At 40.6% G+C, this 18,261-nt stretch overlaps 2 protein-coding genes across 5 annotated transcripts in view; both read left to right on the forward strand.

The window, feature by feature from the left end:
• LOC141047227 (uncharacterized) overlaps positions 1–14,291 on the forward strand; it is a 480,556-nt gene extending 466,265 nt beyond the window's left edge. For all 4 annotated transcript variants that reach the window (XM_073542181.1, XM_073542184.1, XM_073542183.1 and 1 more), the window contains one exon: positions 12,264–14,291. In XM_073542181.1, the coding sequence (XP_073398282.1) occupies positions 12,264–14,134 (1,871 nt within the window). In that variant the 3' untranslated portion in view covers positions 14,135–14,291. The remainder of the gene's footprint in view (positions 1–12,263) is intronic.
• LOC141047230 (uncharacterized) overlaps positions 1–18,261 on the forward strand; it is a 218,053-nt gene that overhangs the window by 40,735 nt on the left and 159,057 nt on the right. The gene's annotated exons all lie outside the window — the stretch shown is intronic.

The following is an 18,261-nucleotide window of genomic DNA, read 5'->3' on the forward strand; positions in this document are numbered from 1 at the left end:
AATAGGTGAGCACCTTCCTTACTGTTCCACAATTTTAATTGTTTTATACGGATTTCACACAGTGGATGCGCCCTGTATCTCTCCTTTTATCTTTTGCAAGCTAAACAGTCCCAAATTCTGAAACCGTTCCTCATAGGACATGGTTTGCAGACTGGTCACCATTCTGGTCGCTTTTCTCTGAACTTGCTCCAGTTAGTTGATGTCTTTTTTTAAAATCTGCCCAAAACTGGACACAGTATTCCAGATGAGATCTGACCAAAGAGGAGTAGAGGGTAGTAATGACTTCACGTGATCTAGACTGTATGCTTCTGTTAATATATCCTAGAATTGTATTTGCCTTTTTTGCTGCTGCATCACACTGTTGACTCATGTTCAGTCTGTGATCTATTAGTATACCCAAGTCTTTTTCACATGTAATGTTGCTTAGCCCTGTTACTCCCATTCTGTGTATGTTTTTTTTCATTTTTATTGCCCAGATGTAGTACTTTGCATTTTCCCTGTTAAAAAACATTGTTAGTTGCTGCCCACTGCTCCAGTTTATTTATATCTTTTTGAATCCTCTATCTCTTCTCTAGTATTAGCTATCCCTCCTAGCTTTGTGCAATCAGCAAATTTAATCAGTTTACCCTCAATTCCTTCATCTAAATCATTGATAAAGAAGTTGAACAATACAGGGCCCAGGACAGAGCCCTGTGGTACCCCACTTGAGACATTCTTCCAACTGGATATGCAGCCATTTACGACCACTCTTTGTGTCCGATCACTAAGCCAGTTATGAATGCACCTAATAGTTGCCTTGTCCATTCCATACTTAGTTTTTAATAAGGATTATGTGAGATACTTTGTCAAATGCTTTGCTGAAGTCAATATATGCTACAGCATTTCCCTGATCCACCCTGTCAGTGATTCTGTCATAGAAGGAAATTAAGTTAGTCTGACATGACTTATTAGTTACAAACCCATGCTGACTCTGTTTAATCACTTCATTCTTTCCTGGTATAGAAGTCAGACCCACCGGCCTATACTTCCGTTGTCCACTTTTTTGCCCTTTTTTAAGATAGGAACAACATTTGCTCTTCTCCCATCTTCTGGGACTTCTCCTGTTCTCCAAGACTTTTCAAAGATTATGGAGAATGGTTCAAAAATTTCTTCTATCTCCTTAAGTACTCTGTGGTGTAATTCATTTGGACCTGGAGACTTTAATTAATTTAGGTTAGCTAAGTGTTTCCTCACTATCTTTCTGTTTATAGATATCCTGGATTCTTTTATTCCCTTAATGGGACAGTGAAAATCAGTTGATGTTACATTTCCTTTCTGAGAGAAAACAGATGCAAAAGAGGAATTTATAAGTTTGGCCTTCTCAACATTATCTTACCATTTCATTATTTTCTTCCTGTAAAAATCCTATAGCATCTTTAACTTTTTTTTACTTTTGACATATCCCCAAAATTCTTTTTTATTGCAGTTGATGTCTCTTGCAAGCCTTAATTAATTGTCAGCTTTAGATAATCTGATTCATGCCCTGCAGGTTCTACAGACAGCATTATATTCTACTTTAGATATGCCTTCCTGTTTCCATTTGATAACCGTTTCTTTCTTCCTTTTTAACATGCGTTTAAGTTCTCTGTTCATCCATCCTGGTTTCCTTAAATGCTTCCTATTCTTCCATCTTTTTGGAATTGCTAACGATTGTGCTTTGAGAATCTCATTTTTCAAGATTTCCCATCCTTCCTGGACATTTTTGTCTTTAATGATATCCATACATTGATTTCCTCTGTCCCATGACCTCACTGAGTGAGCCGAGCTATGGCATGAACTCCCCTTTTGAAAGTTATGAAAAAGCTTCTGAGTGCCATAACTAGGGCTGCGAAGCTCACAGAGGGATGACAGAAGTATCGTAGGTTTTAGGACAAAATTAGCTTTCACTTAAGTCTAAACATGGTGTAGCTGTGTGGTTTGATCGGGTCGAAATCAGTTTCTCGGCTCCTCCTGATCTCTGGCATTTCAAAACCCACCAGTGGCAGCTCTACTGATGCAGAAGCCAAAAATGTAAGTTTCTCGCCTCTGCAAAAACTGGACGTTACGATATTCAAGCTTGCAAGGACAAAGAGAGCATGTGGTTCAAGAACTGCTTCCAACCAGTTTAGGGTCGTAACTGTTCTTTGTGCTGCTGGCACGCTAGGGTCTCACATTACACAGCTGTATAGCAGGGGAGAGGGAGGGGGATCGTAGATTAATGAAGGGGAATGTCTGTGATCTGTGCCTGCCTGGCCCTTCAAAATCCAGATGATGCAGCAGAGCTCTGTATGTGTGATTGAACAATAAGACATTACGTCATAATTCCTGACGTTGTTAAACCCCATCTGCCACCTCTCGGCCCAAGTTTCCAACTCATCCAGTAGCAGAATACTATCTTTTCTTGTATTGACTGCTTTGCATAGTTTTGTATCATCTGCAAATATTGATATTTTACTGTGTAAACCTTCTACCAGATTGCCAATAAATATGTTGAAGAAAATGGGGTCCCAACACCGTCCCCTGCGGTACCCCACTGGTCTCAGCAACCCAGTTAGAGAATATACCTTTTTATAACCACCCTCTGCCTTCTATCACTAAGCCAGTTACTTACCCTTTTACACACATTTTCCCCCAGACCCAACATTCTCATTTTGTGTACCAACCTCTTGTGTGGCACGGTATCAACTGCTTTTGAAAAATCAAGATATACCACGTCCAATAACTCACCTTGGTCCTGTCTACAGCTTACTTCTTCATAAAAACTGATTAGATTGGTTTGACAGGAGCGATTCCTCATAAACCCATGCTGATATGGAGGTACACAGTTATTCTCATTGAGATAATCCAGAATAACATCCCTCAGAAACCCTTCAAATATTTTACCAACAATAGAGGTTAGACTTACTGGCCTATAATTTCCAGGTTCACTTTTAGAGCCCTTTTTGAATATTGGTGACACATGTCCTATGTACCAGTCTTGTGGAACAGACCCCATCACCATAGAGTCTCTAAATATAAGAAATAATGGTTTGTCTATTACATTACTTAGTTTTCTTAGTACTGTATGCCATCCGGACCCGGAGATTTATCAATTTTAATCTTTAACTGGTTTCACACCTCTTCTCGGGTTAGATTGGTGACCCTTAACCCCTTACTGACCACTGTCGGGATAGTATGTCAGCAGTCAGTATCCGCTGCTTTGAAGTGGGCTACGGCGGCGAGCCCAGCTCAAAGCCACGATTTGTCGGCTGTTAAAGCAGCAAGCGCTGACAGCGGGCATTTAACTAGTACTTCCAGGGCGTGGCGGAAATGAGCGCATCGCCAACCCTCGTCATGTGATCGGGGGTCAGCAGCACGTTGCCATGACTACCAGAGGTCTCCTAGAGACCTCTATGGTTGCTGATGGCAGATTGCTATGAGCGCCACCCTGTGGTCGGCGCTCATAGCAATGCTGTATTTCTGCTACATATAGGCGCCTATATGTAGCAGAGCCAATCAAGTATGGGATGCTTCTAACATGGAGGCTTCTAGTATGGGATGCTTCTCCCATGGAGGCTATTGAAGCATGCCAAAATTTTAAAGTGTTTTAAAAATTAAAAAAATAAAAAAATATAAGTTTAAAAGCCCCAATCAAAATAAAACCATTAAAAAAATCAAGCCTACACATATTTGGTGTTTCCGCGTTCCGATTTGCTTGATCTATCAATAAAAAAAAGGATTAACCTGATTGCTTAATGGCGTAGGAATAAAAAAATCAAAACAGAATTATATTTTTTGGTCGCCACAAGATTGCACTAAAATGCAATAACTGGCAATCAAAAGAACGTATCTGCACAAATGTGATAGCATTAAAAACCTTAGCTTGTCATGCAAAATATAAGCTTTCACCCAACCCGAGATCAGGAAAAATTAAAGCTGGTATGGGTCTTGGAAAATTGCTGTTTTTTTTTTTTTTTTTGTTTTGTTTTTTTGTTTTATTTTTAGCAAAAGTTCGAATTTTTTTTTCACCACTTAGATAAAAGAGAACCTAGACATGTTTGGTGTCTATGAACTCATAATCATCTGGTGAATCATAATAGCAGGTCAGTTTTAGCATTTCGTGAACCTACCAAAAAAGCCAAACAAAAAACAAGTGTGGGATTGCACTTTTTTTGCAATTTCACCGCACTTGGAATTTATTTCCCATTTTTGAGTATACTACATGGCAAAACCAATGGTGTTGTTTAAAAGTACAACTCGTCCCGCAAAAATATAACCCCTCACATGGCCATATTGACTGAAAAATAAAAAAGTTATGGCTCTGGGAAGAAGGGGAGAAAAAAATGAAAACTCAAAACCGAAAATACCTCCGATCATTAAGTGATTAATATTGAGATTTCTTTGTCTCTTGGCATTTCACCTAGCATTTTACTTTACAGCATGAATACCGTGGAGAAGAAGGTGTTTAATATATTAGCTTTGATAGGGTGAAGATTAAATTAACCCTTCACGGTTGATCCAGTGATTTCTAAATTATTCCACAGAGTGTTGCTAGCAACTCAAATTACCAAACGGAGACGTGTCTCTGTATGGGACGATCCAAGGAGATCGCTAAACCCGTTTATTTTAGTCACTTCTTTTATAATTTTTTGCTTGATTATGCAAAGTTCTCAACTACCAATAGCATCATTTCACTTTATAAGCCAATAATATTGCAAGAAAACCGGAAACTGCATATATGTCCGTATTTACATAGCATAGAAAGTAGTATAATGGCATGTTTTTCAGAGTAATACACCCCCGGGTCCCTTATCTTGCACCTGATGAGGAACAGTCTGGTTTCATGACAGCCTGAACTTTTATCCCAATTACAAAAATTTATCTTAAAGCAACAAAAATGGAGAAACAAAACCTTCAGAGAATGGAGAAATGAAACCTTCAGCTTTGATTTTAGCTTTAACCCTTCACAGATTTTTCATCATCATCTACAGCCATTCTTTCCTCACAATTTTTTAAGGGCCTACACTTTCACTTTTGATACTTTTACTATTGATATAGTTGAAGAACAGTTTGGGATTAGTTTTACTGTCCTTAGCAATGTGCTTCTCTGTTTCCTTTTTGGCAGCTATAATTCGTTTTTTTAGATAAAGTATTTTTCTCCCTGTTTTTTTTTAGAGCTTCAACGGTGCCATCCTTCTTTAGTAGTGTAAATGCTTTCTTTTTACTGTTTATTGCCCCTCTTACTTCTTTGTTAGCCACATTGGGTTTTTCCTATTTCTTGTCCTTTTATTCCCACAAGGTATAAACCGCTTACAGTGCCTATTTAGGATGTTCTTAAACATTTCCATTTATTATCTGTATTCTTATTTCTGAGGCCATTGTCCCAGTCATCCAGATTAAGGGCATCTCTAAGCTGGTCAAACTTTGCCTTCCTAAAGTTCAGTGTATTTGTGACTCCCTGACATGTCCCCCTAGCGAAAGACAAGTGAAACTGCACAATATTGTGGTCGCTATTTCCTAGATGCTCGACGACCTGCAGATTTGTTATTCTGTCAGGTCTATTAGATAGAAACACAGAGAAACACAGTATAACAAACATGAAAAAATACTCTGTTGTAAAAAATATATTATAACAGTCTAGTAAAAAGATAAGACAGGGTATTTAGTTTTGCAAAAAATGTATACTAAACCGCTCTACCAAATGTCAAGGTATACCCATCATAGCAGTTCTAACCAATGTATGTAAAACCTGACCATGTGAACAGTACCTATATGACATTACCTTTCTGAATCCTGCTCATATAGGTACTGTTCACATGGTCAGGTTTTAAATACATTGGTTAGGACTGCTCTGATGGGTATACCTTGACGTTTGAGCAGCTTAGTATACTTTTTTTTGCAAACAACGTATCAACTAAATGCCCTGTTTTATCATCTTTTTACTAGCACTTGCTGTTTACTGTTGTAAAAAAAAAAAAATGTATATATAACAGTAAATAGAGAAAGGCACCGCGCTCACAGGAGGATTCACAGATAATAACGTAAAAGTGAAAGTCCTGCCTTTCACACATAAGCCAGATAGTCAAAGCTTCAGGAGATGAAAATCTGCCACAGCAAGATACACTGATGAACGGTAAAGGACTTGTACAAACTTACCCTAGCTCTGCTGAATGAAGGTGCTATGCTGATCACAGTGAATGATCCACAGAAATGCTGGAAAACCAGGTGAGAAGCTGGGAGGATGAAGTGAATGAACTAGCTGACTGGGGTGCAAGTAATGAAGAGAGCTGGGCAGAGCCAGGATAGCTCCGGCCGGTAGCGTCCTGGATGCACAGGTGAGGGGGGACGACACTGTCCTTCATCACCCTGATGAAGAAGCACGTTTTGCTTTGAAACGCGTAGGTTTTTGGCCCCAGCTAGGCTCCGTAGCCTCAGCCTGTGACGTCACACGCTGTCAGTGCAGGACAGTGTCGTCCCCCCTCAGCTGTACATCCAGGACGCTACCGGCCGGAGCTATCCTGGCTCTGCCCAGCTCTCTTCATTACTTGCACCCCAGTCAGCTAGTTCATTCACTTCATCCTCCCAGCTTCTCACCTGGTTTTCCAGCATTTCTGTGGATCATTCACTGTGATCAGCACAGCACCTGCATTCAGCAGAGCTAGGGTAAGTTTGTACAAGTCCTTTACCGTTCATCAGTGTATCTTGCTGTGGCAGATTTTCATCTCCTGCAGCTTTGACTATCTGGCATATGTGTGAAAGGCAGGACTTTCACTTTTACGTTATTATCTGTGAATCCTTCTGTGAGCGCGGTGCCTTTCTCCATTTACTTATTTAACCCTTTTTTGGCAGAACAAGCACAGCTTCTGTCTAGGCACCAGCAGCCCTCCCTTTCTATTGGTAGCGCCGGTGTATATCTGTATACTAGTATATATAACAGTATTTTTTCACATTTATTATACTGTGTTTCTCTGTGTTTCAGTCTTTTGGTGGTTTGAACACTGTCCTACCGACTTGTTCGCAGTGTACATGGCCCGTATGTTTGTATTTTATAGGTCTATTAGATAGTATTAGGTCTAAAAGTGCTGCTCCTCTGGTTGGATTCTGCACCATTGTGAAAGATTTTTCTTGGTTATTAGCAGAAACCTGTTGCCTTTCTGGGTTTCGCAAGTCTCTGATTCATAGTTAATATCCAGGTAGTTAAAGTTAAAATAAGGACGTCATTATGGGTTGCAGCTTCATCTATCTGCCTTAGTAGTAGACTTTCCATTGTTTCTGTTATATTTGGGGGTTTGTAACAGACCCCAATGAGAATTTTGTTACTATATTTCCCTCCATGTATTTCGAGCCATGTGGACTCGACATCCTCATTCCCTTTGCTAATATCCTCCCTTAAAGTGGACTTTAGACAAGACTTTACATAAAGAGAAACCCCTCATCCTCGCCGATTTTTACTATCCTTTCTAAACAGACTGTAACCCTGTAAGTTAACTGCCCAGTCATAGCTTTCATCTAACCATGTCTCGGTTATTCCCAGTATATCATAGTTACCCATAGATATTTCTGCTTCTAGTTCTTCCATCCTGTTTATCAGGCTTCTGGCGTTTGCGAGCATGCAGTTTAGATGATTTTGTTTTGTTCCAATATCCTCCCTGTGGATTGTTTTAGAAATGTTGTTACCTCCCGAGTATGTTGTCTTGGGTCTTCTTTGCCGCAGCTGATATCCTTGATCAGTATTTTTCTGGCTTCTTGGTCATGTCTGTTTTTCTTTCGGTCCCCTCTTCTTCTAGTTTACCGTAAGTATGTAACAGTCCAGACACAGAGGGCTATTAAATGCATAAAGTGTATGATAACATGATACGAGGAACCTGGTTATGGTAAAAATTTTGAATGGGCAACACAGGGATAGTTAGATTATTTTGTTGAGGCGGTAGGCCAGTCTGAAGAAATGTGTTAAGGGCACACTTAAAACTGTGGGTATTGGGGATTAATTGAATTAACCTGGATAGGGCATTACAAATTGGCGCAGCATGTGAAAAGTCTTGGAGACAGGAGTGGGAGATTCTGATTATTGAGGGTGTTAATCTCCGATCATTAGCCGAAATGAGGGCACGGGTAGGGTGAAAACAGACGAGGGAGGAGATGTAGGGTGGTGCTGAGCCATTGAGTGCTTTTTGGGTAAGGGATGCTTAACCAGTGTAATGACTGGCACAAGGTACTGGCATCGGTGTAACGGTTGATGAGGAATATGATCCTGGCTGCAGCATTGAAGACAGATTGGGAAGAGGGGAGAGTTTGGTAAGAGGGAGACCAATTAGTAGAGAGTTACTATAGTCCAGATGAGAATGAATAAGTGAAACAGTAAGAATTTTTGCAGAGGTGAAAGTTTTTGAGCTGCAGATAACAAGAGGAATCCAGTGATTGGATGTGGGGGGGTGAATGAATGCTCTGAATCAAGTATGACCCCCAAGACCAAGACATCGGGCATGTTGCTGGGGAGTAATGGTAGACCCACACATGGAAATGGCAATGTCGGGCATAGGTAGGTTTGTTGATGGAGGAAACACAAGGAGTTCAGTTTTTGACAGGTTCAGTTTCAGAGGGAGGACATGATGTTGGAGACATCGGTAGAGATGGTACTGGAAACCAAATCTACTGATTGTCCAATAGGGTCAGTTTACAAGGATAACAGGAGGGGGCCTAAGACTGATCCTTGAGGAACCCCCCAACAATAAAGGGAAGACTAGAGGAGGAGGAACCAGCAAAAGATACAGTGAAAGAGCAGTCAGTGATAGGAGGAGAACCAGGAGAGAACGGTGTCCTTGAGGCCAATGGAGCAGAGCATAGTGAGGAGGAGCTGATGATCCACCATGTTGAATGCTGCAGAGAGATCCAGGAGAATTAGCATAAGGTAGTGACCATTAGATTAAGCTCTTAGTAGATCATTAGAGACTTTAGTGAGGGCAGTTTCATTAGAGTGTAAAGAGCGTAAACCGAATTGAAGAGGGTAGAGAAGAGTTATCTGAGAGATAGCGGATAAGACGGGAGTGGACCAGGCATTTGAGAAGTTTAGAGATGAAGGGAAGATTAGAGACAGGTCTATAGTTACCAGCACAGCTTTGGTCGAAGGATGGATTTTTAAGTAATGGATGTATGATGGCATGCTTAAGTGAGGAGTTAAAGATACTGAAAGAGAGAGGTTGAATACATTTGTTAGGTGAGTGGTGACAGCAGGGGAAAGGGACTGGAGGAGATGTTACAGAATAGGGTCTCTTGTGCAAATAATAAGACAAGAAGATGTAAGGAGTCTGATCATTTCTTTTTCTGTGACTGGTTCAAAATCAGAGAGTGAACTAGATGCAGTGGGGGAGGGAGGACAGGTCATTGTATAAGGGAATTGGGAGAAAATTTCCTGTCGGATATGGTCAATTTTTTTCTTTGAATTGGCCAGATTGTCAGCGTGGAGATCCTTGGTTGGGGCCTGCACTCTTGGGTTGAGTAGGGAATGAAAAGTGTCCAAGAAACATTTAGGGTTATTGGATAGTGAGGTGATGAGCGTGTTGAAAAAGGTTTGTTTGGAGAGGTGAAGGGCAATGTTGTATGTTTTAAGCATAAACTTATAATGGATGAGATCTTTGGGTAGATTTTCTCCATTTCTCCACAGACGTTTGGCACGCCTGGAGCACTGCTGTAGGAAACGTATTTACAGCGTGTGCCAGGGTTGTCGCCGTCTGTGCCGAGTTGTTCTATGTATAGGAGGTGCGGTTTCATCCAGGGCACTTTGCAGTGTTTCATTATAATGCTTCAGTGCAGAGTCAGGACATGAGAGGGAGGAGATAGGGGCCAATGATGACTGCAAGTTCTTCATAAGATTCTGGGTGTTAATAGCCTGTATAATTCTATAAATCTGGAAAATGGAGGTGACTTGAGCGGGATGGCAGTTCTTAACTGAGAACAAAAGAAGATTGTGGTCAGAAAGCAGGAGAGGGGAGTTTGTAAAATCATACACTGAGAAAAACTGGGAGAAGAACAAGTTGAGGGAGTTTCCAACTTCATGCGTAGGAGAGTTAGTAAACTGTGAAAGGCTGAAGGAGGAGGTTAGAAATAAAAGGTGAGTAGCAGAAATGGAGAGGAGAAAAGCAATGGGGACATTAAAGTCTCCCATGATGATGTCACAGGAGAGAAAATGTGGAAGCTAAGTGGCAAAGTGATCCAGAATCTGATGGGAGGGGTGCCCAGAGGATGATACACAACCGCCACTCGCATGTAGAAAGGGATGTAGAGTCTGACAGCATGGATCTCAAAAGGAGGGAAGACAAGTAAGGGTACTTTAGGGATAACCTGAAAGGTACATTTGGGTGATAGGAGCAGACCAATGCCTCCACCTGCTCTGTTGTCCGATCTTGGGATATGAGAGAAGTGGTGTCCGACTGCTGGATCCAGGTTTCAGTAAGAGCCGGATGGTTAAGAGAATCAGAATCGAAGAAGTCATGGATGAAGGAGAGTTTATTACACATTGAGTTAGAATTCCAAAGGGCACAATTAAAAGAGAGAGAAGGCATGCAGGGAATATTAATGAGATTTGAGGGGTTTCTCAGTGTAGCTGTAGAGGGATGTGACTTACTATAACATGAGGGGCCGGGGTTGGGAGAGAGATCTCCTGCGACTAGGAAGAGGACAGAAAGAATTAGCAGATGGTTAAGTGATTTGTGAGAGCTTCTCTTGTATTGAATGGTGGGACTGAATGGATCTGTGCAGTTTAGCAATGTGAAAAGAGCGTGAGTTCTGTACTTAGGAGATGAGAGGACTGAGGGGCCGATGTGGATGGAGTGTAAAGAGATAATGCATGGATGGTGGATGTGTGTCAATGCAGCAACCAGGATATAAATAATGCAAATGCTTATGGTGAATTTTTGTTGCAATCCAAATGTACTGGGAATAGGTTTGTTTAAAAGTCTTACCTGTCTCCTGCCCTGTCTAACTGCCATGTATAACTGCAAGGTACTTTGTAAAATGTACATAAATGCACCCCTACATAAATGCATCCCCAAGCTATGTCTGAATATATAGGAGGTTTGCTCTTAGATCTATCACTAGTTTACCTCGATAGCAATCAATCAACTAAGTTAATAAAGCAAGAGACAATAAATGGAGAGACAAATAAACCAATTTGCACGCCTACATGGATCATAAACCTCTTTGACAAAGCTACATGACCTTACAGCATTAAGACAAGCAGAGTAAGATGAAGAAGCTATATACCATTAGCTATGCTTGCTGACATGGAATAGAAATGATTGGAGACATGCAGGATCTATGCAGTAGTTGAATGAGCTATATGCCTGTATGAAGAGACTAGGAAGCAGGAAGCAGATTACTTCAGTTGGTCACCACACAATCCCATATTGCTAGACTGGATGGTACTACAGGTCCCAGGAAACCTAATCTTATTGGAAGGGCAGAGCCTGTGCCATGCAGAGTTTCTGGTTGCTATGTCTCCTGCATCACCAGCGTCGCCTGGCAGAAAAAGGATGTTGCAGGAGCAGATCCCAGAAAAAATGTGACACACCATTTACAGAAGTCCTAATATGACAAAATAGAAAACCAAAGCAGTAGAAAACCCAATAAAGTGGCTCAATTTTGGAAATTATAATCCTCAGGGAATTAATCGATAGGAGTAGTGACTATTTTGACTTCACAGACAGTTTCTGGAAATTAGCACTTGGTGGATGTTGGAGAGTGATTATTGCACATTTGCCATTTTATTACCCATCACATAGTGTCCAGATTGTGCTCCAGGAGACCCACCATAAATTAAGTGGGTTCTTCTCAATATAGTAAGGCCAAATGCATGGATGTTTGAATGTGGTTTGGGCATACTGCAAGGCTCAGAAGTCAGGGAAAGGTGTGACTTTGGCAGAGCGGATATTGCTGAATTGGTTTATGGCCTTTGAGCCATTAATAATGTGGAAACCTCTGTTTTTCCTCTGGCAGATGATGTACCTGAGTGGGACTTGTTTTTTGTGAGATGAATAGAAGTTTTTATTGTTATTTTCACCTACATTTGGGAGGCAGAATGAACAAACAGCCGAACACCATACTCTACTGGTTCATGCTATGAGGTTTTCTATCAGACTGTGAAATGTCATTGTCTTGGTGAATAATTAAACTTTTTTTAACATAACTTGCATTTTTGCAGATTAAGTAAAAATGTTAAAAAGATAAATTTCAAGGTTTTATTAAAAAATAATCTGTTTTATTCTTGGCAGATGACTGTACCAGGAGATCAGAGAGACATCTGACATCTTCAATTTTTAAATCAAATGATCTTGAGATTACACAGGATACAATTGAAGTGGATGACATTACTCCAGATCTACCAATAACATCATCCATTTGCAACAAAGATCTACCATCTGATCCTTTGAAACAGGTCCTGTCTTCTGATTCATTACCGATCCCTGAGGAAAATCTAAGTCACAAAATGAGCATTAAAAAACAAACTGATAAAGCAAAGAAGCCAATTTCACGTTCAGAATATGTAAATAATTTTCCCCTCGAGAAGTCTTTTCTTAAATATCAAAAACATCACACTGCAGAGAATAGATTTTCTTGTTCCAAGTGTGGGAAATGTTTTAACAATAAATCACATCTTGTTACACATCAGAGAACTCACACAGGGGAAAAGCCATATTCATGTTCAGAATGTGGGAAATGTTTTAACCAGAAATCAATTCTTAACATACATCAGAGAACTCACACAGGGGAGAAGCCTTTTTCCTGTTCAGAATGTGGAAAATGTTTTAACCAGAAATCAATTCTTAAGACACATCAGAAAACTCACACAGGGGAGAAGCCATTTAAATGTTCAGAATGTGGAAAATGTTTTAGCCATAAAAAAAGTCTTATCACACATCAGAGAACTCACACAGGGGAGAAGCCTTTTTCCTGTTCAGAATGTGGGAAATGTTTTAACGATAAAACAATTCTTGTTTCACACCAGAGAACTCACACGGGGGACAAGCCATTTTCTTGTTCAGAATGTGGGAAATGTTTTCACAGTAAAGGGGGTCTTGATAGCCACCATAGAACTCACACATCAGAGGAGAAGCCTTTTTCCTGTTCAGAATGTGGAAAATGTTTCAACCAGAAATCAAGTCTTATCACACATCAGAGAATACACACAGAGGAAAAGCCTTTTTCATGTTTAGAATGTGGAAAATGTTTTAACCAGAAATCAATTCTTAACATACATCAGAGAACTCACACAGGGGAGAAGCCTTTTTCCTGTTCAGAATGTGGAAAATGTTTTAACCAGAAATCAGTTCTTAAGACACATCAGAAAACTCACACAGGGGAGAAGCCTTTTTCATGTTTAGAATGTGGAAAATGTTTTAACCAGAAATCAATTCTTAACACACATCAGAAAACTCACACAGGGGAGAAGCCATTTAAATGTTCAGAATGTGGAAAATGTTTTAGCCATAAAAAAAGTCTTATCACACATCAGAGAACTCACACAGGGGAGAAGCCTTTTTCCTGTTCAGAATGTGGGAAATGTTTTAACGATAAAACAATTCTTGTTTCACACCAGAGAACTCACATGGGGGACAAGCCATTTTCTTGTTCAGAATGTGGGAAATGTTTTCACAGTAAAGGGGGTCTTGATAGCCACCATAGAACTCACACATCAGAGGAGAAGCCTTTTTCCTGTTCAGAATGTGGAAAATGTTTCAACCAGAAATCAAGTCTTATCACACATCAGAGAATTCACACAGGGGAGAAGCCATTTTCATGTTCAGAATGTGGAAAATGTTTTAGCCATAAATCAAGTCTTATCACACATCAGAAAACTCACATAGGGGAGAAGCCATTTTCCTGTTCAGAATGTGGGAAATGTTTTAACAAGAAAGCAAATCTTGATAGACACCATAAAACTCACACAGGGGAGAAGCCTTTTTCATGTTTAGAATGTGGAATATGTTTTAACCAGAAATCAATTCTTAACACACATCAGAAAACTCACACAGGGGAGAAGCCATTTTCATGTTCAGAATGTGGAAAATGTTTTAAGAAGAAATCATCTCTTCATAGCCATCAGAGCAGTCACACGGGGGAGAAGCTTTTTTCATGTACTTAATGTGGGAAATGTTTTACATGGAAATTAACTCTTAATATTCTTCAGAGAATTCACACGGGAGAAACCTTTTTCATCTTCAGAATGTTGTTTTAACCGAAAATTGTACCTTCTCATTTCTCATGATTGGTCTCTTTAAAATAAATACATTCATACTCTCCTTCCATGCCGGGGGTTATCAGTTGGTGTCTCGATTTGCGCTCCCGCATTTCTTTTTGAAGGGTTCATCTTCGCACTCCAGTGCATTACTGCCTCAGCTTGGAAAAAGAAGCACTCTTAACCCCCATAATGCAAGACAGCTCAGTCATGTAAGTCCTGCAATTTCTCCTTTAATGTTGGTCTCACAAGAAAACAGCTCCACAAATCTCCTTGTGTTTTCACCGAAGCCCACATACTGAGCAATGTTTCCTTTGCAAGGAAATTTTCCTCCCCTCCTCCCAAGACACAGGGTATTCTGATATACAGAATACCATAATTGATTTGTATTTCATATTGCATCTATCACTACTAGACAAGACATGGAGTAATATACAGCTCTGGCAAAAATTAAGACACCACTGCAAAATTTTCATTTTGTCTGATTTTTCTCTTTATAGGTATACTAGCTGAAGAGCCCGGCATTGCCTGGGCATAGTAGCCAACTGTGGTTAGTTATAACAAATTATAATGATTATATTGCACATAAACAGTGCATCTAATCCTATCCTGTGTGATACTGACTGCTGAGCCGTGTATCTAATCCTATTCTGTGTGATACTGACTGCTGAGCTGTGTATCTAATCCTATCCTGTGTGATACTGACTGCTAAGCCATGTATCTAATCCTATCCTGTGTGATACTGCCTGCTGAGTTGTGTATCTCATCTTATCCTGTGTGATACCAACTGCTGAGCTGTGTATCTAATCCACTCCTCTGTGATACTGTCTGCTGAGCTGTGTATGTAATCCTCTCCTGTGTGATACTGACTGCTGAGCTGTGTATCTAATCCTATCCTGTGTGATACTGTCTGCTGAGCAGTGTATCTATTCCTATCCTGTGCTGAGCTATTTATCTAATCCCATCCTGTGTGATACTGACTGCTGAGCTGTGTATCTAATCCTATCCTGTGTGATACTGGGCTCCCCCTGCAGTCTGTGTCAGAGGGTGGTCTGTGTTGGCACAGTAATAAATTGTGTTATTTCCAGCTTTACAGAAGGACGATAGCACCATAGAAATGATAAGAATAATAGGCCTCAGTTACCACAACTGTCTACAAAGAAAACTGTTGCTGATAGCAAGCAATCACTGATTATTTTTCATCTTTTAAACAGCTCTGGGACAGCGTGGCGAATTTTGAGTGGCGACTTTTGTGTTTCGACTTTTATGTGGCGAGGTTGGTGTATGTATGGTGAAATGTGTGCTGAGGGTGGTATATGTGTTGAAGCACGTGGTAGTGTGTGGCGCATTTTGTGTGTGTGTTCATATCCCCGTGTGTGGTGAGTATCCCATGTCAGGGCCCCACCTTAGCAACTGTACGGTATATAGAATCATAGAATCGTAGAGTTGGAAGGGACCTCCTGGGCCATCTGGTCCAACCCCCTGCTCAAAGCAGGATTCGCTAAATCATCCGTCAGATGTCTGTCCAGCCTCTGTTTGAAGACTTCCATTGAAGGAGAACTCACCACTTCTCGTGGCAGCCTGTTCCACTCATTGATCACTCTAACTGTCAAAAAGTTTTTTCTAATATCTAATCTGTGTCTCCTCCCATTCAGTTTCATCCCATTGGTTCTAGTCTTTCCTTGTGCAAATGAGAATAAAGTTGATCCTTCTACAATGTGACAGCCCTTTAGATATTTGTAGACAGCTATTAAGTCTCCTCTCAGTCTTCTCTTTTGCAAACTAAACATTCCCAAATCCTGCAACCTTTCCTCATAAGACAGGGTTTGCAGACCGGTCACCATTCTGGTCGCTCTTTTCTGAACTTGCTCCAGTTTGTTGATGTCTTTTTTAAAATGTGGTGCCCAAAACTGGACACAATATTCCAGATGAGGTCTGACCAAAGAGGAGTAGAGGTAAATAATGACTTCACGTGATCTAGACTGTATGCTTCTGTTAATACATCCTAGAATTGCATTTGCCTTTTTTGCTGCTGCATCACACTGTTGACTCATATTCAGTCTGTGATCTATTAGTATACCCAAGTCTTTTTCACATGTGCTGTCACTTAGCCCTATTCCTCCCATTCTATATATGCTTTTTTCATTTTTATTGCCCAGATGTAGTACTTTGCATTTCTCCCTGTTAAAAACCATTCTGTTAGTTGCTGCCCACTTCTCCAGTTTATTTAAATCTTTTTGAATCCTCTCTCTCTCTTCTCTAGTATTAGCTATCCCTCCTAGCTTTGTGTCATCAGCAAATTTAATCAGTTTACCCTCAATTCCTTCATCTAAATCGTTGATAAAGATGTTGAACAATACAGGGCCCAGGACAGAGCCCTGTGGTACCCCACTTGAGACATTCTTCCAACTGGATGTGCAGCCATTTACGACCACTCTTTGGGTCCGATCACTAAGCCAGTTATGAATCCACCTAACAGTTGCCTTGTCCATTCCATACTTAGTCATTTTTTCAATAAGGATTGTATGAGAGACTTTGTCAAATGCTTTGCTGAAGTCAAGATATACTATATCTACAGCATTTCCTTGATCCACCCAATCAGTGATACCGTCATAGAAGGAAACTAAGTTAGTCTGACATGACTTATTAGTTACAAACCCATGCTGACTCTGTTTAATCACTTCATTCTTATCCAGGTATTGACATACATGTTGTTTAATAATTTGTTCAAAGATCTTTCCTGGTATAGAAGTCAGACTCACCGGCCTATAGTTGCTTGGGTCCACCTTCTTCCCCTTTTTGAAGATAGGAACAACATTTGCTCTTCTCCAGTCTTCTGGCACTTCTCCTGTTCTCCAAGAATTTTCAAAGATTATGGAGAGGGGTTCAAAAATTTCTTCTGCTATCTCCTTCATTACTCTGGGGTGTAATTCATCTGGACCTGGAGACTTGAATTCATTTAGGTTAGCTAAGTGTTTCCTCACTATCTTTCTGTTTATAGATATCCTGGATTCTTCTATTCCCTTAATAGGACAGTGAATAACAGTTGATGTTACATTTCCTTTCTGAGAGAAAACAGATGCAAAATAGGAATTTAAAAGTTCAGCCTTCTCAACATCCTGTCTTACCATTTCATCATTTTCATCCTGTAAAAATCCTATAGCATCTTTGACTTTTCTTTTACTGTTTGGCGCCAACGCTCTCATTCTTTAAGTCCCCGTTGTTCACATCTGGCAGCTGTCAATTTGCCTCCAACACTTTTCCTTTCACTTTTTCCCCATTATGTAGATAGGGGCAAAATTGTTTAGTGAATTGGAACACTCAATAGGAGAGTCATACACTTGTGCCACAGAATCCCTCACCAAATGCAATAGGGAAAATTCTCTGCAGTGTCCCTTGCACATCTCATTTTTAGGCCGGAGTCACACTGGCGAGGAATACGGACGAATGAGAGGCGTTAAAAGCACGCATTACACACAAATTATTCTCTATGGGTTTGCTCCCAACAGCCGTATATTTCTCGGGCGTATTCTACAGTCCGTGCCAATCGCAGCATGCTGCGATTGTCAGCGTACTGCGCCCGTAATACGCCAGTGCAAGTCTATGGGTGCCAAAAAGTACGGATTACACACGGACCACACGTGTGACTTGCGAGAATTACGCAGGTCTTTTGGCTGGTGACAGGAAATGGCCCAATCCATCATCAGGAAGCCTAGACATGCAAATTACCTCAAATAGCGATCCAGACATCCAGGAAGTCAGCCTCCACGGAGTACAGCAGCGTCATGGCGCCATATTTCCTAAATGTGGAGATGCTCATTATACTGGTACAGGAGCGGCCAGAACTCTGGGACCAACGGGATGCCAATTATGCAAACCGGGCAAGAAAGGAGGCGTCATGGAGGCGTATATGTCGCCAGATGTTCCATGACTTTGGTGATCGGCCACGTGAGGAGCAGCAGAAACTGAGTAAGTACAAGGCCCAAAAGTGATTAAAATTACCTCACAACCAAAAATGCATACAGATTCTGCCC

Source organism: Dendrobates tinctorius, unplaced genomic scaffold (genome assembly GCF_039654945.1).
Source record: "Dendrobates tinctorius isolate UK_male_01 unplaced genomic scaffold, ASM3965494v1 ptg000126l, whole genome shotgun sequence".
NCBI classification, from domain to species: domain Eukaryota; kingdom Metazoa; phylum Chordata; class Amphibia; order Anura; family Dendrobatidae; genus Dendrobates; species Dendrobates tinctorius.